The sequence below is a fragment of the Anolis sagrei genome, chromosome Y (assembly GCF_037176765.1).
Source record: "Anolis sagrei isolate rAnoSag1 chromosome Y, rAnoSag1.mat, whole genome shotgun sequence".
Taxonomy (NCBI): domain Eukaryota; kingdom Metazoa; phylum Chordata; class Lepidosauria; order Squamata; family Dactyloidae; genus Anolis; species Anolis sagrei.
Window position 1 is genome coordinate 60,472,409 of NC_090035.1, and position 27,609 is coordinate 60,500,017.

Consider the following 27,609-nt stretch of genomic DNA (forward strand, 5'->3'; position numbering starts at 1 on the left):
GTTCTGGAATAGATAGAGTAATTGTGGCAAGATACTCATCTTAATCGCAGCAATTCTTCCCATTATTGAAAGTTTCCAGTTTTTCCAATTTTGAGTTCCTCTTTTATTTTCATCCATTTCATTTCATAATTGTTCTTCTACAATTGTGATTTTTTTTTTACTGAGATTTGAAGTTCAAGATATTTGATTTTTTGAGTTGTCTGGATACCCGTCATCTCTTTAAGTATCTCTTGATTTTTCTTGAATACATTTTTTGTCATTATCATAGTTTTTTTCTTGTTAATCTTAAAACCAGCCCATTTCCTAAACTCTTCTATTTTCTCAAACCATTTTTGGATTTTTGCTCTGGGGTCTTCAATGATACAAATCAGATCATCGACGAAGGCCCTATATTTATATGTTTGCTTTGCTATTTTTTTTAGGAAAATTTTTATTAAGTGTTATATAGAATACAACCAAAGAGTGAGAACAATAAAAATATAAAAAAGTAAAGAAGAAAGAGAAAAGGTAGAAATATAATACACTCTACAAAAATACACACACACAAAAAGGGAGAAATAGTATTGTTGAGTATTTCCATAGACATTATAAAGATTAGTGGTGACAACGGACAACCTTGGCGGGTGCCTTTATTAATATTTATCTCTTTACAGGGTTGGCTGTTCAGCCAGATAGTGGCCTTTTAGTTATTGTAAAAGCTTCTATTGCATTAATAAAATAATGTCCAATATCTAATTCTTTGAGTAGTTAGTTCTTGTGGGTTTTTTCTGGCTATATGGCCATGTTCTAGAGGCATTTCTCCTGACGTTTCGCCTGCATCTATGGCAAGCATCCTCAGAGGTGAGGTCTGCTGGAACTGGAAAAAAAAGGGTTTATATATCTGTGGAATGACCAGGGTGAGACAAAGGGCTTTTGTAAGTTGGGCTAGGTGTGAATGTTTCAACTGACCACCTAGATTAGCATACAATGAGCTGACTGTGCCTGGAGCACACTCTTCTTGAAAGATGATTAGATGTCCCTGCCTGTTTTTCTCTCTGCTGTTTTTGCTGTTGCAATTTTAGAATTTTTTAATACTGGTAGCCAGATTTTGTTCATTTTCATGGTTTCTTCCTTTCTGTTAAAATTGTCCACATGTTTGTGGATTTCAATGGCTTCTCTGTGTAGCCTGACATGGTGGTTGTGAGAGTGGTCCAGCATTTTTGTGTTCTCAAATAAAATGCTGTGTCCAGGTTGGTTCATCAGGTGCTCTGCTATGGCTGATTTCTCTGGTTGGAGTAGTCTGCAGTGCCTTTCATGTTCCTGGATTCTTGTTTGGGCACTGCGTTTGGTGGTCCCTATGTAGACTTGTCTACAGCGGCATGGTATACGGTAGACTCCTGCAGAGGTGAGAGGATCCGTCTTGTCCTTTGCTGAATGTAGCATTTGTTGGATTTTCTTGGTGGGTTTGTAGATTGTTTGTATGTTGTGTTTCCTCATCAGCTTCCCTATGCGGTCAGTGGTTCCCTTGATGTATGGCAGGAACACTTTTCCTCTGGGTGGATCTTCATCTTTACTCTCGTGGCTTGTTCTTGATTTTGCAGCTCTTCTGATGTCTGAGGTGGAATATCCATTGGCCTGTAGAGCCCAGTTGAGGTGGTTCAGTTCATCTTGGAGGAGGTGGGGTTCACAGATTCTTTTTGCACAGTCTGCCAAGGCTTTAATGGTGCTTCTTTTTTGACTTGGGTGATGGTTGGAGTTTTTATGTAGATATCTATCTGTGTGTGTGGGTTTTCTGTAAACGGTGTGACCCAATTGTTGATCTGGTTTACGGATGACTAGGACATCTAGAAAAGGCAGTCTTCCTTCCTTTTCTTTTTCCATAGTGAACTGGATGTTTGGGTGGATGCTGTTAAGATGTTCCAGGAACCTGTTGAGTTCTTCTTCTCCATGGCTCCAAATGGTGAAAGTGTCATCCACATATCTGAACCATATAGTGGGCTTTTTGGTTGCTGTTTCAAGAGCTTGTTTTTCAAATTGTTCCATGTAGAAGTTAGCTATGACTGGGCTGAGAGAGCTCCCCATAGCTACTCCATCTTTCTGTTCGTAAAATTCATTGTCCCACTGAAAATAGCTGGTGGTGAGGCAATGGTGAAACAGCGCCGTGATGTCTTCTGGGAACCTCTGGTTGATGAGTGCCATGGTGTCTGTAACTGGGACCATGGTAAATAGAGACACCACATCGAAGCTGATCAGTTTGTCATTTGTATTTAGCTTGAGATTGCTGATTTTTTCAATGAAGTATTAGAGCCGCCGCAAACTAGGCTCCTGCGGGAGCAAACCTTGCCAGCACGTCCCTGACGTCATGAGGCTGCGCCTCTCGCCCCGCCCCTTTCTCAGCCTCTTTCTCCATGCCAGAGTAGTTTTTCCTTTGCTAGGGCAGCATTGCCAGTGTACTCTCTCAGTTGGCAGAATTCAACTGAGAGAATATGCTGGCAATGCTGCCCTAGCAAAGGAAAACCCACTCTGGCATGGAGAAAGAGGCTGAGAAAGGGGCGGGGCGAGAGGCGGAGTCTCATGACGTCAGGGACGTGCTGGCAAGGTTTGCTCCCGCAAGAGGCTAGTTTGCGACAGGTCTTAAAAAATTCTAAAATTGCAACAGCAAAAACAGCAGAGAGAAAAACAGGCAGGGACATCTAATCACCTTTCAAGAAGAGTTTGCTCCAGGCACAGTCAGCCCATTGTATGCTAATCTAGGTGGTCAGTTGAAAATGTTGGGGGGAGGGGAGGTTGGTCAGAATGTTGGGGGGGGAGGTTGGCTTCCCAATCTTCTCCGCGTCATCATCTTCCTCTGATTATATTTGTTTCTTCTATGTTTCGGCGGCTTGCTTTTTTGCGTATGGTTTTTCATAATCATTACATTATTTTATTTTGTTTTGCTCTACATCATTTCCTCTGGTCAGTGATATACAACTAAATTTTCATAAAGTCTTCATAAAATCTTCAACTTACAAAAGCCCTTTCTCTCACCCTGGTCATTCCACAGAGAAATAAACCCCTTTTTTCCCCAGTTCCAGCAGACCTCACCTCTGAGGATGCTTGCCATAGATGCAAGCGAAAAGTCAGGAGAAATGCCTCTAGAACATGGCCATATAGCCCGAAAAAACCCACAAGAACTGAGTGATTCCAGCCATGAAAGCCTTATTTGAGTAGTATTTTGACAAAATCCCAATTTAAATTATTGAAGGCCTTCTCGGCGTCTATTGCAAAAAGGGCCAATTCTTTTTTGTGGTGATTCTCATAGTATCCTATTGCGTCTAGGATGGTTCCCACATAGTCTTTAAGATGTCTTCCAGGGAGGAAGCCTGTTTGTTCCTCCCCTATCCATTCGTTCAAAAATATTTTCATCCTCTCTGGATGGTGGCAAAATTTTATAGTCGATATTTCAAAGTGAGATAGGTCTATAATTCTTAATATTAGTAGCGTCTGTGTTTTCTTTGTGAATTAACGTAATATTAGCTGATTTCCAAGTGTCGGGTATTGTCTTGTTGCTCATTATTTTGTTCATCAGTCTTTTGAAATAAGGGGTTATCACCACTTTCATTGTTTTGTAAAAAGTCACTGAAAATCCATCTTGGTCGGGGGCTTTAGAGCCATCTAACTTTCTAATTCCCTTATCTATTTCTTCTTCTGACATTTCTCTGTTAAAATTTTCTCTTTGGGCTTCAGAAATTTTGTCTAATTTTTGCTTTCCTATATAACTGGCAATATCTTCTATTTTGATTGAGTCTTTGTCATATGATTCTCCAAAAGATCTGCTGAATACTTGTCTAATTTCTTCATGCGTTGTCAGTTCTTTATTTTCCTTTTTAACTTTTACAATGTGACTTGTTTGCATTTTTTTCCTGATTCTTCGTGCTAACTATCGTCCTGGTTTATTTGCATTTTGGAAAGTTTTTTGTTTTATGAATTTCATTTATCTTGCTGTTTGTGTTAATGAATTAGTGATTTGTAATTTTCAAAGTTAGTGTTTGTGTGTTTAGAATGTAAAGCTGTGAAATGCAATGTGCCTATAGTATAATTCCTGTGTGGAAAGAGTTAACTGAGTCATGGAGAAGAACAGCATTCCTAGAGAGGTGTACATCTTAGTGCAGATAACTTTGGATGCTGTGTCGAGTGCATCATACATCGTACGTCAAACGCCACTGTGCAATGTAATGAGGTGTGGAGTGTAGATATGATGGCACACCAGGAAGATCTAATAAGAAAACTAAATGTGTCTGGCTATTTTCCCAGTGACCATCGGTATGCCTTATAAGTACTGTAATTCCCCCAAAATAAAACTCTACAAACAAGATTAAATTCAAACAATTGAGTTTACTGAATAATCAAGGTATAAAAGTGCAGTTTGATTATGATATAGAATTAGAATAGTAAAATATAAATTCTGAGGTAACAACTATAATTTCTATGAGGTAAATATAACTATTAACTATGGCAAGTATATCTATTAACTAGTCACTATAGTATATACAAATCTATAAACTATGGGGAATGTACAAATATTAATTATGGCATGTATATCTGTGAACTCTGGGGTATGTATTTCTGGCAACCAACTATAAGCTATTGTCCTAAAAGAATGCCATGAAAAGTTCTTTCACCAGCCCATTCTGGTTCTGGGTCAGAATGAGCTGCACCAACCGAGCTCGGCCTCTAGGGGAAACCTAAGCTTCTCCCCTAAACTTGGCAAAATGGAACAGTCCAACAGGCAAGAAAGCAAACAGGGAAATAAAAACTAGGCCAAGACTTCACAGTAGATAACGTGTTGGAGAAGAACCATGTAGCTGCTATTTGAAAATGGAAGCAAGTACTGTGTGTTGATCCTGTGCTGAAGCTGTGTGCTTAACCTGCTCTAATTGTGCTGTAATTGATGGCGAATGGGGAAATAAGCTGCTAGAAGTTACCGGACAAGTTTGAAGATGCTGCAAGAAGTGAGTGACTGCCGCATGCCTTGCTTCTGAGTGAGTAATTGGCCTGGCTGCAAACTCGGGTTTCGAGGGGTCACCATGAGCAGAAGTTCCAAAGGATCGATTGCAGATCTGCATATCCTGTGTGTGTGCTCTGTGTGGGAAGAGGAGAGCAGGAAGAGATGGCTGGTCTGAATCTGCTGAGCGTGATGGAGAAGTTGAATGACAGCAACTACTTACAATGGAGTGTGTTCATGGAGAATCTGCTGGCCAGGGAAGGGCTGCAGAATACTATTCTTGGGACTGAGCAAGATGCTGAGAAAGTCCAGAGAACTAAGTCTACAATAATCCTCTGTTTAGATGGCTCTCAACTCATTCATGTGAGAGGCAAAACCACAGCCAAAGATGTTTGGGATTCATTGAAGGTAGTACACCAGAGAGAGTCATGCTTATCCAGGATGATATGGACAAAAAGGCTTTATAGTGCCAAGCTGCAACAAGATCAGGATGTTAGAAAGCACCTTGATTTAATGAAGAGTCTGTTTGTGGAGACTGCAACCAGAGGGGCTGAGTTCTCACCAGAACATCAGGCTTATGTTCTGATTTTGAGCTTGTCTTCCGGTTGGGACCATTTGGTGCATTTGATACAGAATTTGAGACCTCAGGACTTAAGTTTTGACCTGGTCTGCAGCAAAATTCATGAAGAAATCAATAGGAGAAGGTTTGAGGAGCAGCAGAGAAGAGAGTGCCAGCCACAAAGGGCACTACAGCCGGATGGCGATCCTGGAGGCGAGCCTGGGAACCAGGAGGTTGCAGGTGCGTTCCAAGCCAAAACAAGGCTTTGTTATGGCTGCGGGAAACCAGGACATTTGATTAGAGCTTGCCCAACTACCAAACAACGGTCCAAGGGGGAAGCCAGAGGTTTTCGTGGGAAAACAAGGAGGACGAACAACAACATCCATCCAGCCGAAGGTTTTCATGGCTGCAAATGTCAAAGTTCCTGATAAAGACAAGTGGGTCCTAGATTCTGGAGCTACTCACCATGTTGTCAATAATCTAAGTAAGTTGAAGGATGTGAAGGACACTCAGGGTTCACAATTGACACTGGCTCATGGGACTTTTAGAACTTTCAATAGATTTGGAACTGCATATATTCAATGTTTAGGTGTGAATTGGGAAAATGTGCTGTGTGTTCCAGAAATCAAAACCAATTTGTTAAGTGTTGCAACTGAGAACAGAATTTGGCTACAAAGTGATATTTAGAGGGATATATTGTTTTATAATCAAAGATGGGAAAATGTGGCTAAGGGGGTGAAAAGACACAAAATTTATGAAATGTTTGAGAAAAACAATTGCCAAGATGGTGCAGAGGTTTTGTGTGTTATAAAGCAACTCACGAATGATAGATGCATTCACCATTTGCACAGGGCAATGGGTCATGCAGATATGGATTCTTTGAAAAAGGTACAATAAAGTTAGAATATTGTCCATCTGAAGCCAACATAGCAGATATTCTAACCAAACCACTGACCACATCCAAACATGAAGAATTTAGAGAACAATTAGGAGTGTTAAATGTTTTCTAAATAAGTAAGATGTTTTGTAACTGTGTTTTTTGCTAAGTAAAGGGGGGGGGGTTGTTAACAAATTAGGGATTTGTAGTTTTCAAAGTTAGTGTTAGTGTGTTTAGAACGTAAAGCTGTGAAATGTAATGTGCTGATAGTATAATTTCTGTGTGGAAAGAGTTAACTGAGTCATGGAGAAGAACGGTATTCCTAAGAGAGTCGTAAATCTTAGTGCGGAGAGCTTTGGATGCTGTGTCGAGTGCATTGTGCATCATGCGTCATATGTCACTGGAATGTAAGGAGGTGTGGAGTGTAGATAACGTGTTGGAGAAGAACCATGTAGCTGCCGCTTGAAAATGGAAGCAAGTACTTGTTCTGCTTAGCTTCTAATGTATATAGTGTGTTTAATAAATTAGCTTTAGTTTAAGAAGATGTGTTCCAGTACCTTGCTGTGTGCTGAAATCTACATTTTGATAGTTTGTTCTAATTCTAAGTGGTATTTTTGTTTCTTTAATCGTTCTATAGTCGTCTGGATTTTATGGTTGGTGGGGTCTTGTTTCAAACCTTTCTCTGCGTCAGCTATAACTAGTGTTACCTCATCCAATTTTTGTCTTTTTAATTTATTTTTAATTGAATTTTGTTGTATAAAGATCCTTCTCATGGTTGCTTTACAGCAACCATGTCTGAACCACCATATCTCAATCTTTGTCTCCAGTATGTCATTGATTTCTAAAAAGTCACTCAAAAGTTTTATATTCTTAGTTATATCTTCTTCCGTCTTGAGTAGGTTGTTGTTCAGCCTCCATTTTTTCATCTGTTGTTTTTGATTGATGATCATTTCTAAAGCGCAGTGGTCCGATTGATATCTAAGTAGTATTTTTATTGATGAGATCTTGGTTGTTAATGTGTTTGATGTCCATATCATCTATTCTTTTTTTTTCCTTTAAAATTTTTTTTATTGGTTTGCATACAAAAAACAAAACCGACACCATATAATCTATTCCTGACCAACTCTGGTGACGCACTAAGTAACATGTGTAATCTTTTCCCTCTGGATTATGTACCCACCACGCATCTTGTCAAATTCCTTTTTTAATTTTAGAAATGTCTTAGGAAGTATGCTCCTAAGACAGTTCCCCTTTCACATTCTTTTTAGGTTTGAATTTATACAACTTGCTATCCATGACCCCATTTAAATCACCCAGAATTATCAAGTTATCAAATTGTTGTTCTTGGATTTTCTCACTTAAATTTAGAGCAAATTTAATTTTTGCACTATTGGGGGCTAAGATCTTTTGTTTTTCTAATTCTATTAATACCCCTACCGTGCTTCCTTCTGTGTCTTTAAATGCAATTTGAGCTGGAATTCTTTTATTTACATAGATTATAACTCCTCTCTTTTTTTCAGCAAGGATGAGTATAATTCTTTGCCCAACTCTTTGTAAGTGAGATGGGCTAGATATCTCTGAGCTATATGGGTTTCTTGCAGGGCTATTAAATCATAGTTTCTTTTCCCTATTTGTTTAAAACGTTTTTTTTCCTTTTGGACGGCAAATTAAAACCATTAACATTGCTTGAGAAACACTATTTCTTTTGATAAATCACTCATTTTCAATGTTTAATGTTTTGTCTGAGTCGTCTTGATCTTCCTCCAATTTCCCAGTGGGTGTCCTTGTCGATTTCTGGGCTGGTGGTTCATAATCAGAAGAGTCAAAGTGGAGTTTTTTTTACTTTCTCCGCCAAATTTTTCGTCTGGGGGGCGGGGGGGGGGGTGAGGTTCAATTCTTTTCTAAACTTCTTGTAAAAGGCTAGTGCTTTTTCTTCAGAAGTCAGCCAGTATCTCTGATCTTTATAAGTCAGCATTATTCCCTCTGGTTTTTTCCCAATGGAATCGGATCTAGAGTCTATTTAATTTTTCTGTGAAAAAATAATATTTTCACCTTTTATTAAGCATTGTCAGTGGAAACTCCTTCAAGATGGCAACTTTATTATCTTTTCTTTATTGACTCCCAATCCTTAATTGTCCCATCTGTGTTCAAGAGGTCTTTTATCAAATGCTGTTTCAAATTTGTTATAACTTTGCCAAATATCTGTTCTTTTTTATTATCAAGTAAGCCTATTGGGAGTATATCTACCTTGTTAATTTAGAATTTGCTTTGCCATTTCTTCCAGCATTCCAGGGTTGAGGTCAATGGTCCCCCTTTAATTTCTGTTAAAGATTTTTTTTTTGTCGATCCATCCTTTTAAACACAATGGTTTCATCCATTAATTGTTTATTTTTATTCTGGCTCATCTTCTCAAATCATCAAATCTCTAATTCTATCAAGCTTTTTAACTGACAGGAATCAAAATAATTTTGTAAATTAGGACCTCACAACCTCGGATGCCTGCCGTAGATGCAGGGGAAACGTCAGGAGAGAATGCTTCTAGAAAATGGCCACATAGCCTGAAAAACTTACAACAGTCCAATGATTCCAGCCATGGAAGCCTTCGACAATAGATAAAATGATTGCTAGATAGATAGACAGACAGATGGACTGATAGATAGCCAGACTGATAGATAGACTAATAACTAGAGTGATAACTAGAACAGATATTTGGCAAAGTTATAACAAATTTGAAACAGCATTTGATAAAAGACCTCTTGAACACAGATTGATAACTAGATTGAATGATAGGTGGACAGATATATATATATATATATATAGAGAGAGAGAGAGAGAGACTGATAACTAGATTGATAACTAGATTGAGTGATAGGTAGACATAGATAGATAGGCAGGCAGGCAGGCTGATAGACAGACTGATAGACTGATAGACAGACAGACAGATAGATCAATAGATAGGTAGACTGATAGATAGATGAGTGATTGATTGATAGATAGACAGACTGTCTTCCTCTATGACTGTCTCCACCTTGGAGATTAACATTATTGGGGAAGGCCCTGCTCCCGGTCCCACCCCCCTCACAAGCACGACTGGTGGGGACGGGAGACAGGGCCTTCTCAGTGAGAAGGGTTGAAAAGGACGTGATATAATTGTGATAAATAAATAATAAATGGTTCTGCGTAAGGCAATAATCTACTCTTTGGGAGGGAAGGGTCAAGAACTTGTCAAGTGATGCTTTCCATCATAGCAGTTAAAGCCGTATCAAACTGTATCCATTCTACAGTGTAGATGTGCCCCAAAAGGAGAAAGCAACTTTTTGCTGTGTCCTTTCCCCTCTCCATAGGAACATTGAGAATGACTCCAGCTCTTCGGCGGTGACCAGCAACCAGAACCGGCACCCATTTGAGGTAAGGCTTGGAGGGGTCTGAATGGGAGTCTGAGTCTGGCAGCATTGGCAGCTCCCAGTCCTAACCCGTGCGCTCTCTCCCCTTGCTAGAATGTGAACCAGCAGCTCTTCACCCTGCCCCAGGGCTACGGCCAGTTTACAGTCGGGGTCATCGACGAGAACTTTGAGTTCCCAGCCTTTGGGCCCAATGCCCAGCCGGAGGACAACCAGGATGCTGAGAACCGACAGGAGAGGGAGCACCAGTCCCGGCACCGCTATGGGGCTCGCCAGCCCCGGGCACACTTCACCACACGGAGGGCCACCGGCCGGCATGAAGGCGTCCCCACGCTCGAAGGGTGAGCCCTTATCCCCCTCCTTCCTCCGATCCCGAGGGTCAGCTGGTTCATGCCCATTCTGCCCATGACATGATCTGATCCCTACCAATAGATGGCCACACTCTCCTGGAGAGAAATAGGATGATGGAATCACCAAATCCTAGAGCTGGAAGAGATCTGAAGGATCCCCCCAGCCCAACCCAAATAATGCAGGAAGACACTACAAAAGCCATCCTGATAGAGGGTTACCCAGGCTCATAGACCCAGAGAAGGGGACTCCACCAGACTCTGAATCCTAAAGATGTTGTCCAAGGCTTTCATGGTCGGAATCACTGGGGTTTATGTGAGTTTTCCAGGATCTTTGGCCATGTTTCAGTTACATTCTCTCCTGATGTTTCTCCCACATCTACGATAGGCATCCTCAGAGGTTGCGAGGTTTGTTGGAAACTAGGCTAGTGGGGCTTATATATCTGTGGAAGAATGTCCAGGGTGGGAGAAAGAACTCTTGTCTGCATGAGGCAAGTGTGAAAGCCCAGTCATAGCTAATTTCTACATGGAACATTTGGAAAATCAAACTCTGGAAACAACAACAAAAAGCCCACAATATGGTTTAGATATGTGGATGACACCTTCACCAATTGGAGCTATGGAGAAGAAGAACTAAACATGTTCCTGGACCACCTCAACAGCATTCACCCAAACATCCCATTCCAGACAAGAATAAATCAGGGCCAGCTAATCACTTCCCAACAAAGGATTCCCAGTCAGGAAGCAGGCAAGCCTTGGAGCGGCAAGGCTATTTAATGCTATTCAAGGTGGCCAATTGCAGCATTCATACTTGCCTGCCTCCTACCCTGGACATTATTCTACAGATATATAAACCTCACATGTCTAGTTTCCAACAGACCTCACAACCTCTGAGGATGCCTGCCACAGATGTGGGTGAATATGTCAGGAGAGATTGCTTCTAGAATCATAGAATCATAGAATCAAAGAGTTGGAAGAGACCTCATGGGCCATCCAGTCCAACCCCTTGCCAAGAAGCAGGAATATTGCATTCAAATCACCCCTGACAAATGGCCATCCAGCCTCTGCTTAAAAGCTTCCAAAGAAGGAGCCTCCACCACACTCCGGGGCAGAGAGTTCCACTGCTGAATGGCTCTCAGTCAGGAAGTTCTTCCTAATGTTCAGATGGAATCTCCTCTCTTGTAGTTTGAAGCCATTGTTCCAAGGAAGCAGAAAACAAGCTTGCTCCCTCCTCCCTGTGGCTTCCTCTCACATATTTATACATGGCTATCATATCTCCTCTCAGCCTTCTCTTCTTCAGGCTAAACATGCCCAGTTCCCTAAGCCGCTCCTCATAGGGCTTGTTCTCCAGACCCTTGATCATTTTAGTCGCCCTCCTCTGGACACATTCCAGCCTGTCAATATCTCTCTTGAATTGTGGTGCCCAGAATTGGACACAATATTCCAGATGTGGTCTAACCAAAGCAGAATAGAGGGGTAGCATTACTTCCTTAGATCTAGATACTATGCTCCTATTGATGCAGGCCAAAATCCCATTGGCTTTTTTTGCCGCCACATCACATTGTTGGCTCATGTTTAACTTGTTGTCCACGAGGACTCCAAGATCTTTTTCACACGTACTGCTCTCGAGCCAGGCGTCACCCATTCTGTATCTTTGCATTTCATTTTTTCTGCCAAAGTGGAGTATCTTACATTTGTCACTGTTGAACTTCATTTTGTTAGTTTTGGCCCATCTCTCTAATCTGTCAAGATCGTTTTGAATTCTGCTCCTGTCCTCTGGACTATTGGCTATCCCTCCCAATTTGGTGTTGTCTGCAAACTTGATGATCATGCCTTCTAGCCCTTCATCTAAGTCATTAATAAAGATGTTGAACAGGACCGGGCCCAGGACGGAATCCTGCGGCACTCCGCTCGTCACTTCTTTCCAAGATGAAGAGAAAGCATTAGTGAGCACTCTCTGTGTTCGTCCACTTAACCAATTACAGATCCACCTCACCGTCGTTTTGCCTAGCCCACATTGGACTAGTTTCCTTGCCAGAAGGTCATGGGGGACCTTGTCGAAGGCCTTACTGAAATCCAGGTACGCTACATCCACGGCATTCCCCGCATCTACCCAGCTTGTAGCTCTATCGAAGAAAGAGATCAGATTAGTCTGGCATGACTTGTTTTTGATAAATCCATGTTGACTATTAGCGATGACTTCATTTGTTTCTATGTGTTTGCAGACCGCTTCCTTAACAATCTTTTCCAGAATCTTGCCCGGTATCGACGTGAGGCTGACCGGACGGTAGTTGTTTGGGTCATCCTTTTTCCCCTTCTTGAAGATTGGGACCACATTGGCGCTCCTCCAATCTGCTGGAACTTCTCCCGTTCTCCAAGAACTCTCAAAGATGGTTGCCAATGGTTCCGAAATGACTTCCGCTAGTTCCTTCAATACTCTGGGGTGTAGTTGATCTGGCCCTGGGGACTTGAACTCGTTAAGAGCGGCCAGGTATTCCTGGACGACTTCTTTCCCAATTTGGGGTTGGATGTCCTCCAATCCCTCATCCACTCCATCTTGCTGAGGTTGAAGACTCTCTTTTTGTGAGAAGACCGAGGCAAAGAAGGCATTAAGTAGTTCTGCCATTTCCCTATCCCCTGTCAGCATTGCCCCATCTTCTCCTCGAAGAGGTCCTATCGCCTCCTTGTTTTTCCTTTTTCTATTGACATAAGAATAGAAGCCCTTTTTATTGTTTTTAATGTCCCTGGCAAGTCTGAGCTTGTTTTTTGCTTTAGCCTTGCAGACCTTTTCCCTACAGGTGTTGGCTATTTGTTTGAATTCTTCTTTGGTGATTTCTCCCTTTTTCCACTTCTTGTGCATGTCTCTTTTGTGTCTTAGCACAGTTAGAAGTTCTTTGGACATCCATTCTGGCTTCTTTGCACTTGTCCTATTTTTTCTCTTTGTTGGCATGGTTTGCAATTGTGCCTTGAGTATTTCACTCTTGAGAAATTCCCATCCATCCGTAACTCCCTTGTCTTTTAGTATCTGTGTCCACGGAATGCTGCTCAACGTTTCCTTCATTTTTTGGAAATCAGCTCTCCTAATGTCCAAAATGCGGGTTTGACTTGTCTTAGTTTCGGCCTTCCTTTGTACCTCAAATTGCAGGAGCTCATGGTCACTTGCCCCTAAGGATCCTACCACTTCTACCGCATCGATCAGGTCCTCCGCATTTGTTAGGATGAGATCAAGAGTAGCCAATCCCCTTGTTGCCTCTTCTACCTTCTGGACCATGAAATTGTCTGCAAGGCAAGCGAGGAATTTGTTGGACCTTGTACTCTTGGCCGAGTTTGTTTTCCAGCAAATATCGGGATAGTTGAAATCGCCCATGACTACTACATCTCTTCTCTGTGCCTGTTTGGTCAACTGTTGGCAGAAGACTTCATCAAGTTCTTCCTCCTGGCTTGGGGGTCTGTAGTAGACGCCTACAACGACATCTTTTTGAGTCCCAGTTCCCTTGATTCTTACCCAGATGATTTCAAGCTGGTTTCCCAGATTGCTGTCTTGAATCTCTTCTGCAGCATAAGAGTTTTTGACATATAAGGCTACTCCGCCTCCTCTCCCCTTTGTTCGGTTTCTGTGAAAGAGGTTATACCCCTCGATATCTACATTCCAGCGATAGGAGTCATCCCACCAGGTTTCAGTGATCCCTATGATATCATATTTGTGGTGTTGTGCTAAAAGTTGGAGTTCGTCTTGTTTATTTCCCATGCTCTGTGCATTAGTGTAAAGACATGTGAGCCCCTGAGATCTTCCCTTGACCTGTTTAATTGGGATTATTGTGCTTTTGGTACTTGGTCCTTGTTGTGTTTGTGCAGCCCCCCGTTTAGCCTTCTGGCGATTCCCAGACATTATGGGTAAATTAGTGTTCGCAAGGCTGTTGTCCCCCTCCCCCGGTAGAACATCGCCATATAGCCCGGAAAACTCACAGCAATCCAATCCTAAAGATATTGTGAAGTAGGCCTTCTCGGAGCTGGAGAAAGCAGTGGTCCATTGCTGTCATGGAAATATTGTGAGATAGGTGCTTTCAGGGTCCGATCATAAAGTTGGAGAAGATCCCAAGGGACAGCCGGTCCAACCACATTCTGCTGCAACACAATCTGATCCCTCCTGATAGATGGCGAGAAATAGGGTGTTGGAATAATAGGATCCCAGAGCTGGAGGAGGACCCTCCCCCCAGCCCAGTGAATGCAGGAAAACACCACCAAAGCCCTCCTGACAGATGGCCATATAGCCTCATAGGCCTCTTCCACATCTATATCTACTATATCTATATCTATCTATCTATCTATCTATCTATCTATCTATCTATGTATATAATAAAAGTCAATGTTTGTATGCGGAGGGAGGATGGTGTATGCCACTTTCACAGGCCACTGTGATCAGCACGGGTGATGGTCCTGGACCAAATTGGACACACATAACCCCCATGATGCCCCTTATATCCTGGTGAGGTTTGGGGGAGGACGGGCAAAGGATGATGGGATCTGTAGTACTTTCAAACCATCGGTTCCCACAGACCGCTATGGCAACAAAAAAGACCGATACAGACCAAACTTGGTACACAGAGCCCCCAGGACTCTCTACATCCTACTGCAGTTTGGAGGAGGGCAGATCATGGATGATGGGACTTGAAGTTACACCACTCACTTCCCAAGACCGCTGCGGCCCTCATCCAGTGACTGATCATGACCAAACTTGGCACACATAACCCCCGTGACCCCCTTTACCTCTTGGTGAGGTTTGGGGAGGACAGACAATGGATGATGGGATTTGTAGTACTTTCCAACCCTTTGGTTCCCACAAACCACAGCGGCTCCCAACTAGACCGATAAAGACCAAACGTGGCAGATAGAGCACCCATGATCCACTCTACATGGCCGTGGATGATGGGACTTGAAGTACCTTCACTCACTTCCTGAGACCACAGCAACATTCATCCAATTACCAATAAAGACCAGACATGGCATACAGAGTCCCCATGACCCACTCTACATCCTACTGCAGTTGGGAGTAGGATGGACCATGGATAATGGGACTTGCAGTACCATCACTAACATTCTGAGACTGCTGTAACATTCATTCGATGACTGATCAAGACCAAACTTGGCACACAGAACCCCGATCACCCACTTTACGCCCTGGTGTGGTTTGGCCGAGGATGGACCATGGATTATGGGACTTGCAGTACCTTCGCTCAATTCCTCAGACCACTACAACCCTCATCCAATTACCGATAAAGACCCAACTTGGCACACATAACACACGTGACCCACTTTATATCTTGGTGAGGTTTGCGGGAGAACAGAAAATGGATGATGGGATTTGTAGTACTTTCCAACCTTTTGGTTCCCACAGCGACTCCCAACAAAGACCGATAAAGACCAAACTTAGCACACAGAACACCCATGGCCCACACTACATCCTTTTACTGTTTGGAGGAGGAGGGTTGGCCATGGATGATGGGACTTGCAGTACCTTTACTCACTTACTGAAATCACTGCAACCCCGAACCAATGACTGATCAAGACCAAACTTGGCACACAGAGCCCCCATGACCCTATCTACATCCTGTTTCAGTTTGGAGGAGGATGGATCATGGATGATGGGACTTGCAGTACCTTCGCTCACTTACTGAAACCACTGCAACCCTAATCCAATGACTGATAAAGACCAAACTTAGCACACAGAGCCCCCATGACCCACTCTACATCCTGCTGCAGTTTGGAGGAGGGTGGAGCATGGTTGTTGGGACTTCAAGTATCTTCACTCACTTCCTGGAAACAATGCAGCCATCATCCAATGACCAATAAAGACCAAACTTGGCATACAGAACTGCCATTACCCACTTTCTCTAATAACCTGGGCAGTGCCAGGTCTAGTATATAATAAAAGTGAATGCTTGTATGTATGCAGAGAACGGAAGGGCAGAAGGGAAGTGTATGTGCCAGCTTTCTGATTTACTCTCACTTTCACAGGCCAGAGACTTGCACGAGCGACGGACCTGGACCAAACTTGGCACACATAACCCCCATGATGCACTTTACGTCCAGGTGCGGTTTGGGGGAGGATGGACAATGGATAATGGGATTTGTAGTACTTTCAATCACTTTGGTTCCCACAGACCACTGTGGTCCCTATAAAGACCAAACTTGGCACACAGAGCCCCCATGACCCACTCTACATTCTACTGCAGTTTTTATGATGGCGGGCAATAGCACCTCCACTCACTTCCTGAGACCGCTTTGCCCTCATCCAATGACCGATCAAGACCAATCTTGGCATACAGAGGCCCCATGACCCACTCTACATCCTGGTGCAGTTTCAAGGAGGATGAACCATGGATGATGGGACTTGAAGTACTTTTACTCACTTCCTATGACCGCTGCAATTATCATGCAATGAGAGATCAAGGCCGAACTTGGCACAGAGAGCCCCCATGGCAAACTCAACATTCTGGTGTGGTTAGGGGAAGGATGGACTACAGATGATGGGACTTGCAGTACCTCCACTTCCTTCCCGGGACTGCTGTGACCCTCACTTAATGACCAATAAAGACGAAACTTGGCATAGAGAGCCCCCATGAACCACTCTACATCCTTGTGCAGTTTCACAGAGGATGAACCACGGATGATGGGACATGAAGTCCTTTACTCACTTCCTGAGACTACTGGGACCCTCATCCAATGACTGATCAAAACCAAACTTGGCACACAGCCCCCATTACCCACTGTACATCCTGGAGCAGTTTGGAGGGGGATGGACTATGGATGATAGGACTTGCAGTATCTAAACACATGTTGAGACCACTACAACCCTGACCAATGACTGATCTAAACCAAACTTGGCACATAGAGCCACCATGATCCACTCTATATCCTGTTGTGGTTTTAAGGAGGACTCACCATAGATGATAGGAGCCCCCAGTGGCACAGTGGGTTAAACCCCTGTGCCGGCAGGACTGAAGACCAACAGGTCGCAGGTTCAAATCCGGGGAGAGGTGGATGAGCTCCCTCTATCAGCTCCAGCTCCTCATTCGGGGACATGAGAGAAGCCTCCCACAAGGATGAGAAAAAACATCAAAAATCATCCGGGCATCCCCTGGGAAACGTCCTTCCAGACGGCCAGTTCTCTTACACCAGAAGCGACTTGCAGCTTCTCAAGTCACTCCTGACACAACAAAAAAAAACTCATAGATGATGGGACCTGTCGTACCTTCACACACTTCATGAGACCACTGTGACCCTCACCAATGACAGAGCAAGATCGGACTTGGCACAAAGAGCCCCCATAACCCACTCTACATACAGGGTTTGGAGGAGGATGGGCCATGCACGAAAGCATTCGCAGTATCTTCACTAACTGATAGCTGATAAAGAACACCTTTGCCACACAATGCCTTTCTCAACTAACCCGGGCAGAACCGGGTCCCCAAGCTAGTAGTTTTATAAAATCCACATTGTGGACTCAGATTATCTGCCTTGATACTTTGGGTTATATGGCTGTGTGAAAGGACCCATAGACATTAGCCAGTTTGATTTTATGGCCTTGTATCTCCACAAACTGGCTAATGTCTATGGGAGGGTTTGGATTGTATCTTCCCGCATAACAGAATGGGATCAGGCTGAGTGGGGTTTGGGGATCTATTCTATAGCCCTATTTCTCCATGAACCAGCTAATGTCCATGAGGCTGGATGACCACTTGTCAGGAGGGATCAGGTGGTGTCTTCCAGCCTAGCAGAATAGAATTGGACAGGATGGCCCTTGGGGTTTTCTTCCAACCCTATATTTCTATAGCCCTGTATCTCCACAAACTAGCAAATGTCTATGAGGCTAGGCAACTCTATGATTATCTAATTCCATGGGCGGAGCCTTCCCTCAATTCGGTGGGCACAAGTGTTGGGCTTAACTGGTGTTTTCCAGCCTGGCAGAATAGAATTGGACAGGATGGTCCTCTTCCAACCCTTTGATTTTATGGCCTTGTATCTCCACAAAGGGTTGGAAGAGGACCATCCTGTCCAATTCTATTCTGCCAGGCTGGAAAACACCAGTTAAGCCCAACACTTGTGCCCACCGAATTGAGGGAAGGCTCCGCCCATGGAATTAGATAATCATAGAGTTGCCTAGCCTCATAGACATTTGCTAGTTTGTGGAGATACAGGGCTATAGAAATATAGGGTTGGAAGAAAACCCGAAGGGCCATCCTGTCCAATTCTATTCTGCTAGGCTGGAAGACACCACCTGATCCCTCCTGACAAGTGGTCATCCAGCCTCATGGACATTAGCTGGTTCATGGAGAAATAGGGCTATAGAAGAGATCCCCAAACCCCACTCAGCCTGATCCCATTCTGTTATGCGGGAAGATACAATCCAAACCCTCCCAATAGATGGCCATCCAGCCTTATAGACATTAGTTGGTTCATGGAAAAATATAGCTGTAGAAGGAATCCCCAAAGGCCATCCAGTCCAATCCCATTCCGTAATCCATGAAGAAACTATCTGATCCCTCCCAACAGATGGCCATCCAGCCTCATAGTCATTAGCTGGTTCATGGACAAATAGGGCTATAGAAGGGATCCCCAAAGCCCACGGAGTCCAATCCCATTCTGTTATTCAGGAAGACACCAACTGATCCCTCCCGACAGGTGGCCATCAAGCCTCACATATATTAGCTGGTTTATGGAGAAATAGGGCTCTTGAAGGGATCCTCAAAGGCTATTCAGTCCAATCCCATCCAGGCCATCGCCATCTGTTATGCAGGAAGATACAATCCAAACCCTCCCGACAGATGGCTATCCAGCTTCATAGACATGAACTTGTCTATGAAGGTGAACATGACTTGGGGAAGGCTCAAATCATAGATTCATAAGTTTGAAAGAGTCCCCAAGGGCCATCCAGTTCAAACCCTGTTCTGCCAGGCAAGAAAACACTTCCAAAACCCTCCCAACAGATGGCCATCTAGCCTCATAGACATTAACCAGTTCATGGGGCAAAATAGAACTATGGGATCATAGAATCCTAGAGTTGGAAGGGATTCTCCCCAGAACCACCCAGTCCAACCTCCTTTTGCCAGGCAAGAGGGCACAACCCAGCCTCTCCAGACAGATAGTCACTCAACCTCTCATATCTCCTTTCCTCCGCAGAATCATCCAGCAGCTGGTCAACGGGATCATCGCACCGACCTCGATACCAAACCTTGGGGTGGGGCCCTGGTGAGTCGTACTTTTCGCCTTGCTGCGTGGAGAGAGAGAGATCCTTTTATTGGAAAAGGATAGCTTAAGTTTATGGCTATATTGCCATTTGCTTGGGAGCTTGGGCAAATCTCAGCGAGGTTTTTGAAGCCTCTCTAGCCGCATTTCCCAGGGCCAGAGACCTAACTCTTGTCAAAAATATTAAAAATTAAGGGGGTATTTTTGATTACCAAAGTGTGAGTCAAGCACTGAAAGAGTGAGTTAGACTGAAGCCTGTTAGAGTTAGTAGGCCAAAGCTATTGTCGTCCTGAAGAGTGTGAGGTAAATCTCTGTGTGACAATAGGACTCATTGGGTTGCTGTGAGTTTTCCAGGCTGTCTGCCCATTTTCCAGGAGCAATCTCTCCTCTGACGTTTCACCCACATCTGTGGCAGGCATTCTCAATGGTTGTGAGGTCTGTTGGAAACTACGCAAGTTGGGTTGATGTATCTGTGGAATGTCCAGGATGGGAGAAAGAATTCTTGTCGGAGGGAAGTGTAAATACTGCAATTGACCACCTCGATCAACATTGAATGGCCTTGCAGCTTCAAAGCCTGGCTGCTTCCTTCCTGGGGAACTCCTTTGTTTGGAGATGGTTACCTGGCCCTGATAGATTATTTTCTGGAATTCCTCTGTTTTTTAATGTTGTCCGTTATTTATTTTTCTCAGTAACTAGTAGCCAGATTTTGTTCATTTTCATGGTTTCCTCCTTTCTGTTGAAATTGTCCCCATGCCTGTGGCTGACTTCTCTGGTTGAATTAGTCTGCAGTGCCTTTTATGTTCTTGATCCGTGTTTGGGCAATGCTGCGTTTGGGAGTCCCTATGTAGACTTGTCTACAGCTGCATGGTATACAGACATCAGAAGACCTGCAAGACAGAGAACAAGCCAGAAGAGTGAAGACAAAGATCCAATCAGAGAAAAAGTGTTCTTGCCATACATCAAGGAAACCACTGATGACATAAGGAAGCTGAGAAAGAAACACAACCTGCAAACTATCTACAGACTATCTACAAACTATCTACAGACGGATCCTCTCACTTCTGCAGGAGTCTACTGTATACCATGCAGACCCACTAGGAAAATCTAACAAATACTACATTCAGCAAAGGACAAGACGGATCCTCTCACTTCTGCAGGAGTCTACTGTATACCATGCAGCTGTAAACAAATCTACAGAGGGACCCCCAAACGCAGCAGCATTGCCCAGGCAGGAATCAAGGAACAGGAAAGGCACTGCAGACTGATTTAGCCAAAAACGTCAGCCATAGCAGAGCACTTGATGATCCAACCTGAACACAATGTATTGTTTGTACTGGACCACTCCGAGAAACCATTGAAATCCACAAGTATGTGGACAATTTCAACAGAAAGGAGGAAACCATGCTACCAGTATTTAAAAAACTCTAAAATCAAAACAGTAAATATAGAACAACACTCAGAAAACAGGGAAATTCCAGACAAGAAACAATCAGGGCCAGCTAGCTAATCACCTCCCAACAAAGGATTCCCCCAGGCAATAAACAGTCAGATCTTGAAAGTGCAAGATCATTAACTGCTAATCAAGGTGGTCAACAGACAGGAGTTCTTTTTCCCACCTGGACGTTATTCCACAGATATATAAACCCCACTTGCCTAGTTTCCAACAAACCTCACAACCTCTGAGGATGCTTGCTGTAGATGCAGGTGAAACATGAGGGGAGAATACTTCTGGAACATGGTCAAGATAGCCCAGAAAACTCACAGCAACCCAGTGATTCCTGCCATGAAAGCTTTCAACAATACATAGGCCTCATTGTTAGTAGGCCTCATTGTGAGGTAGGCCTTAGTCTATGAGAAGGCTGAATGTGAGAAGGCCTCGTGTATAAAGCTGTGTGTAAAGCTACCATGTGAGAAAGCTCCAGTGTGAAGGCTGCAGTGTGTAAACCTACTATGTATTCGTTTATTTGTGTCATGGAAACATTATTCTTGTAAATAGTGCAACTATATTGTTTTACTACAAAGAAAAGCCTCCTATGGAAAAGATAACATTGGTCTGTGTGCTTTTGTTCTTTTTCTCATGTTGGGCTACTGGTGCTGGGTCATGCTGCTGCTGATAAATTACTCTACTGTATTTTTATGAGGAGGATCTTTTGTTAGTAAACCCACTCGGCCAACAACTCTTTCTCTTCTGTCTTCAAAGGGGGGTCTTACATTCGAATCCCATGGACTACGCCTGGGGGGCCAACGGCTTGGACACCATTATCACACAGGTAAAGTTCACAGTGGGGAGGTTGGACTTTGCATCCACTTTGCCCACTAAAAGCCCACATCTTTGAGCATCTGAAAGAGCTTGGATTGGATGACCTTTGGGGGGAACTCCATCCTATGCAAAGCTTCCAAACAATTCTTTGATGTTTTGGTCCTCCTTCCATATATGTTGCCCTATTCCCTATATTTCTTCTCTGATCCCCATTTCAGCTCCTGAATCAGTTTGAAAACACAGGTCCCCCTCCTGCTGATAAAGAGAAAATCCAGGCCCTCCCTACTATCCATATAACAGAAGAACATGTAGGTGAGTCCTGAGCTTTTCACTTTCATCACATCAATGGACTTCCACCAGAAGTTGTTGTTGTTATTATTATTTACTTTATTTATATCCTGCAATTCTATGGTAACTTCCAGTGCAAGTTGTTCCTTTCAGTAGAGTTCATAATTATTAAGTTAGAGGCCATATCCCCAGCAAAGGGGGGTTATGCTTTATCTGCTATCTCTAAAATTCTGTGGCCATGCTTTTTTTTAATGACTTACTAGCTTGGCTACCTGGCATTGCCTAAGTTATTTGAAAAAGTCAGTTTTCTAATTGTACAAAATGCATACAACTCACACCATACAACTCTATTAGTATTTAAAATTTGTTATGATGGGCAAGTTTGCTCTGGATGCATCATCAGTGGGGTTCAGTGTTCTCTCTGGCTGTAGGGTAAACTGCAACTCTCACTATGATGACTCAATCCCCTCAAACCCCTCCAGTAAGGTTAGATGGTCGTGTGCCAAGTTTGGTCCAGGTCCATCATCGGTGGAGGTCACCATTTCCCGGTTGTGGGCAAACTACAACTCCCAGTAAGGAAGGTCAGTTCCCCCCAAACCCCTCCAGCAATCAAATTTCAGCATATTAGATATGCATGCCAAGTTTGGTCCAGATCCATCGGTGTTTGGGTTCACAGTGCTCTCTGGATGTAGGTGAATTACAACTCCCCGAAATCAAAGTGAATATTCCCCAAAGGCCAGCAGTATTTTTTTTTATTTTTTATTTTTTGCAGGGCATGTGGGTTCTGTGTGCCAAGTTTGGTCCAATTCTATCTTTGGTGGTGTTCATAGTGCTCATGGATTGTAGGTGAACAACTCCAAAATGTCCAGGCCAACTCCCCTAAAATTCCACCAGTATTCAAATTTGGGAATATCAGGTATGCATTACAAGTTTGGTCCAGATCCATCCTTGTTTGGTTTCATAGTGTGCTCAGGATATAGGTGAACTACAACTCTTGACTACAACTCTTAACTACAACTAGAGTTCAAAGAACTCTAATATTTTTTGTTGTTTATGGGGGTTTTGTGTGCCAAGCTAGTTCCAGGACCATTGTTGGTGGAGTTCAGAGTGCAGTTCTTAGATTGCAGGTAAACTATACATTCCAGTACCTACAACTTCTATAAATCATGGTGAATTCTCTCCAAACCTCTCTAGTATGTTCATTTGCTGACCAATTCCCCTGTTGGCTGTGTGCCATAGAAAATAATAGGAAGAGGTTAAGGGGAGACAGTGGGCAGGGTTATGCAAATTCCATACTAATGGAGAGAGTCAGAAACACTGGGATGTTTGTGATGGAGGAACATATAAAATCTAGGATGAAATTGTCCTGATATGAAAGTCTTCACTTGGGTGGTGGGCAGGATTATGTTTGTGGAGGACCTTGGCAGGGCTCTTGTACATGTTCATGGTGCTCTCTATAACCTGCAGTATCATTGGAGGGAGGGCCTTTGTTGTCTCCTGAGAAGTGGAACCTATAGCTGTATTTAGAGTCCCCCTAGGGGTGAGAAAAGTGGTATAGAAATACTGTAAATAAATAAATAAATTTATGGAGGTCGGAGCTTGTCTGTGTAAGTGGATACCTCCCCCCCCCCCCCCCCCGCCATATACATATTTTCACTTTTATTATGTGTATAAAAAGTTAAAGGTTGTCCCTTGACATTAAGTCCAGTCGTGTCCGACTCTGGGGTGTGGTGCTCATCTCCATTTCTAAGCCGCAGAGCCAGCGTTGTCCATAGACACCTCCAAGGTCATGTGGCCAGCATGACTGCATGGAGCACCGTTACCTTCCCGCCGGAGCAGTACCTATTGATCTACTCACATTTGCATGTTTTTGAACTGCTAGGTTGGCAGAAGCTGGGGCTTATGTGTATAGACTAGTGTATTTACTATGCATCAGCAAAAGAAAAAAGAAAAAAAAGAAAAGGAATTACATGAAAAATCAGATATGGACATACTAATTTCACTTCCAAAGAGAGTTTTGAAGCATGCAGAAAAAGTGGGGGAAGGGGAATTCCGAAGTTCAACAACTTACCAATTTTTTAAAAAATATTCTGTAATGTTCGGGTGTCTTCAAAGGTTATTTTAATTTTCACAACCATTAAGCAACTTTGGTAAAGGCAAGGAAACTTTGGTAAAGGCAAGGAAACAGGAAATAACGCTTTCAAACCAGGAAGAGATTTTATTATTAAAAATGTTTTTAATAAAAACCTTGAAAATTCACCAAAAATCCATGGAGAAGTCAAAGGTTATCAAATTTGGTGAGCTAACAGTGGTCCATGTGTTCTATCTCTGTAGCAAGTTTCATCAGGATTGGTCTACAAATGATGGAGAATCTCCTGAAATTTCCCCGTGCCAGTTTTGTTTTTCCCTAACTGTGCAAGCACGTCCACATTAATGAATCAATTCGGAAGTTTCTGAAAGTCTCAAAAAATTTTTTAGAAAAATTCGGAAATGAATTTAGAATTGAACCACCAGTGCCCCCTACTTTCAAGCTGAGTTTAGAACTTTTTTTTTTTTTGGATCAACCAAACCTAGTATGTTTTTGAACTGCTAGGTTGGCAGACCTAGCAGTTCAAACCTAGTGTTTACCCATCTTGGCCCGGGTTTGGTCTTCCTTTCCTTCCTCACACACTTTGCCCCTCTCTCTTTTCTTTATTTTATTCTTCCCTTGCTTTCCCTCATTCTTCCTTCCCTCCTTTCCTTTCTTTGTCTTTTTCCTCCTTTCCCGTTTTTCTTCCCTTGCTTTCCCTCATACCTTTCCCCCATTTTCTCTTTCTTTCCCCTTCCTTTCTTTCCCCATCTTACTCTTTTTCTTCCCTTGCTTTCCCTCATACACTTCACCCTTTTCTTTCTTTCTTTCTTTCTTTCTTTCTTTCTTTCTTTCTATTGTTCTGTCTGTCTGTTTTCTTCCTTTTCCCATCTTTTCCTCTCGTCTCATCCTCATTTCATCCATTCTCTCTTTCCCTTCCTTTTTTCTGCCCTTCTTTCTCCCCTCCCCTCACATCTTTCTTCTGTCTCTTGTTTCCTCCCTCCATCCTTTTTCTTTCTTTCCCCTTCCTTTTTATTTTTTTCCTTGCCTTCCATCATACACCTTCTCCCTCTTCCTTCCTCCTTTCTTTCTGTTTTCTTCCTTCCTTTTCACATCTTTTACTCTCTTTCCTATTTCCTTTATCCTTCTATTCTTTCCCTTCCTTTCTCTGCCCTTCTTTTTCTTTCCCCCCTCACCTCACAACTTTCTCTTCCTTCCTCATTCCTTCTTTCTTTTCCCTTCCTTTCTTTTCCTTCTTATTCTTTCTTTCATTACTTGCTTTTCATCATAAACCTTTCCCGTTTCTTTTTTCTTTCGTTCTTTCCATTTTCTTCCTTTTCCCATCTTTTTCTCACTTCCTTTCCTCCTTTCTTTCTATTCCTTTCTCTGTTCTTCTTTCTCTTTCTTTCCCCATCTCCCCTCACACCTTTCTCTTCCCCCTCCCTCCCTCCCTTTTTTCTGCTTCCTTTCTTATTCTTTCTTTGCTTGCCTTCCGTCATACACCTTCCCCCTTCCTTCCTTCCTTCCTTCCTTCCTTCCTTCCTTCCTTCCCTTTTTTCTGGTTTCTTCCTTTTCCCATCTTTTTTTCTCTTCACTTCCTCCTTTCATCCTTTTTTTTCTTGCATTTTTCCCTCTTTCTTTCCTTCTTTCTCTTCCCCTTTCCACCCTTCATGCCTTTCCCATTTCCTTTCTCTTCCTTCCTTCCTTCCTTTCTTCCTTCTTCCCCTCTACTTCCTTTCCCCTCGTTCACGTGTCACCTAGCAGCAGCCATTCTGCTTTATTCCCTTTCTTTCCCAGTCACATGACAGTGGTCCACTTCACCTCCCCACAGCCAATCCACTTTACTGCTTGGAGGTCTTTCAATCCGGTGGTTCAAATATCAGTTGAGAATTGTGATTCGTTGAGTTGTGTGCATACAAAAAAAGATTGCGGGCTGACTCTCTGATGCTTCTCCCTTTGTGCAGGTTCCGGGCTGGAGTGCCCTGTCTGCAAGGAGGACTATGAAGCCAGGGAGATTGTCCGGCAGCTCCCTTGCAACCACCTTTTCCATGACGGCTGCATTGTCCCCTGGCTGGAGCAGGTGAGTTCCTGAAGTGGAATCATGGCATAGTAGAGTTGGAATAGACCCTATGGTGTATCTAGTCCAACCCTCTGCCATGCAGAAAAAGCACAATCAAAGCACCCCTAACAGATGGCCATCCTGCCTCTGTTTAAGAGCTTCCAAGGAAGGAGCTTTCACCAGACTCCAAGGCAGAGAGTTCCACTGCTGAACAGCTCTTCCTACAGTCAGGAAGTTATTCCTAATGTTCGGGTGGAATCTCCTTCCCTATCATTTGAAACTGTGGCTCCATTGAGTCCTAGTTTTCAGGGCAGCAGAAATGAAGCCCCGTCAAGAATGACCCTGCTTTAATACGACAGACCCCTCATAGTTGTAGTTCCACTTATGTTTTTTCTCTTCGGTGACTAACTAATCCAGCTTTGGCACCATGTTGATGCTATGGAACCCTAAGAGCTTACGTTCCATGGCCTTTGGCCTTCTCTTTGGCCTCACATTGATACCTGGCAAGATTCTGGAAAAGATCATGAAGGAAGTGGTCTGCAAACAGTAAGGAATGCAGTAATCGCTAACAGTCAACATTGATTCATCTAAAGGAAGTCATGCCAGACTTTTCTCGATAGAGTTACAAACTGCGTTGATGCAGGGAACGCCGTGGATGGAGTGTATCTGGGTTTCAGGAAGGCCTTTCTTCGACAAAGTCCCCCACAACCTTCTGGCAAGGAAACTAGCCCAATGTGGGCTATGCAAAACTACAGTTAAGTGGATCTGTAATTGCTTAAGTGAACGAACTTAACACATGATTCTCCCAATGATTCCTCTTCATCCTGGAAAGAAGTTACGAGAGGAGTCTCATAAGCAGGGTTCTGTCCTAGGCCCGGTTCTGTTTAAGATCTTAATTAATGACCTAGAGCAGGGTCTCTTAACTTTTCTAATACTGTGATCCCTTAATAGAGTCCCTCATGTTGTGGCGACCCCCAACCATAACATTATTTTTGTTACTACTTCATAACTGTAGTTTTGCTACTATTATGAATTGTTATGTAAATATTTGATATGCAGGGTGTATTTTCATTCATTGGACCAAATTTGGCACAAATACCCCATATGCCCAAATTTGAATACTAGTGGGCTTGGGGGGGCATTGATTTTGTCATTTGGGAATTGTAGTTGCTGGGATTTATAGTTCACCTACAACCAAAGAGCATTCTGAGCTCCACCAACAATGGAATTGAACCACACTTGGCAGACAGAACACCCATGAGCAACAGAAAATACTTAAAGTGTCTGATGGGCATTGACCTTGAGTTTGGGAGTTGTAGTTCCCCTATATCCAGAGAGCACTGTAGACTCAAACAAAGATGGATCAGGGCCAAACTTGGCACGAATACTCCACATGCCCAAATTTGAACACTGGTGGAGTTTGGGGAAAATAGATGTTAACATCTGGGTGTTGTAATTTCTGGGATTTATAGTTCACCTACAATCAAAGAGCATTCTGGACCCAACCAATGATAGAATTGGGCCAACTTCCCACTCAGAAC

General features: G+C 43.2%; 1 protein-coding gene across 3 annotated transcripts in view; it reads left to right on the forward strand.

The window, feature by feature from the left end:
* LOC137095315 (E3 ubiquitin-protein ligase RNF126-like) overlaps positions 1 to 27,609 on the forward strand; it is a 46,973-nt gene that overhangs the window by 13,579 nt on the left and 5,785 nt on the right. For all 3 annotated transcript variants that reach the window (XM_067461793.1, XM_067461794.1, XM_067461797.1), the window contains 6 exons: positions 9,744 to 9,807; positions 9,897 to 10,141; positions 19,328 to 19,396; positions 21,594 to 21,663; positions 21,872 to 21,965; positions 25,974 to 26,089. In XM_067461793.1, coding sequence (XP_067317894.1) covers positions 9,744 to 9,807; positions 9,897 to 10,141; positions 19,328 to 19,396; positions 21,594 to 21,663; positions 21,872 to 21,965; positions 25,974 to 26,089 — 658 coding nt within the window. The remainder of the gene's footprint in view (positions 1 to 9,743; positions 9,808 to 9,896; positions 10,142 to 19,327; positions 19,397 to 21,593; positions 21,664 to 21,871; positions 21,966 to 25,973; positions 26,090 to 27,609) is intronic.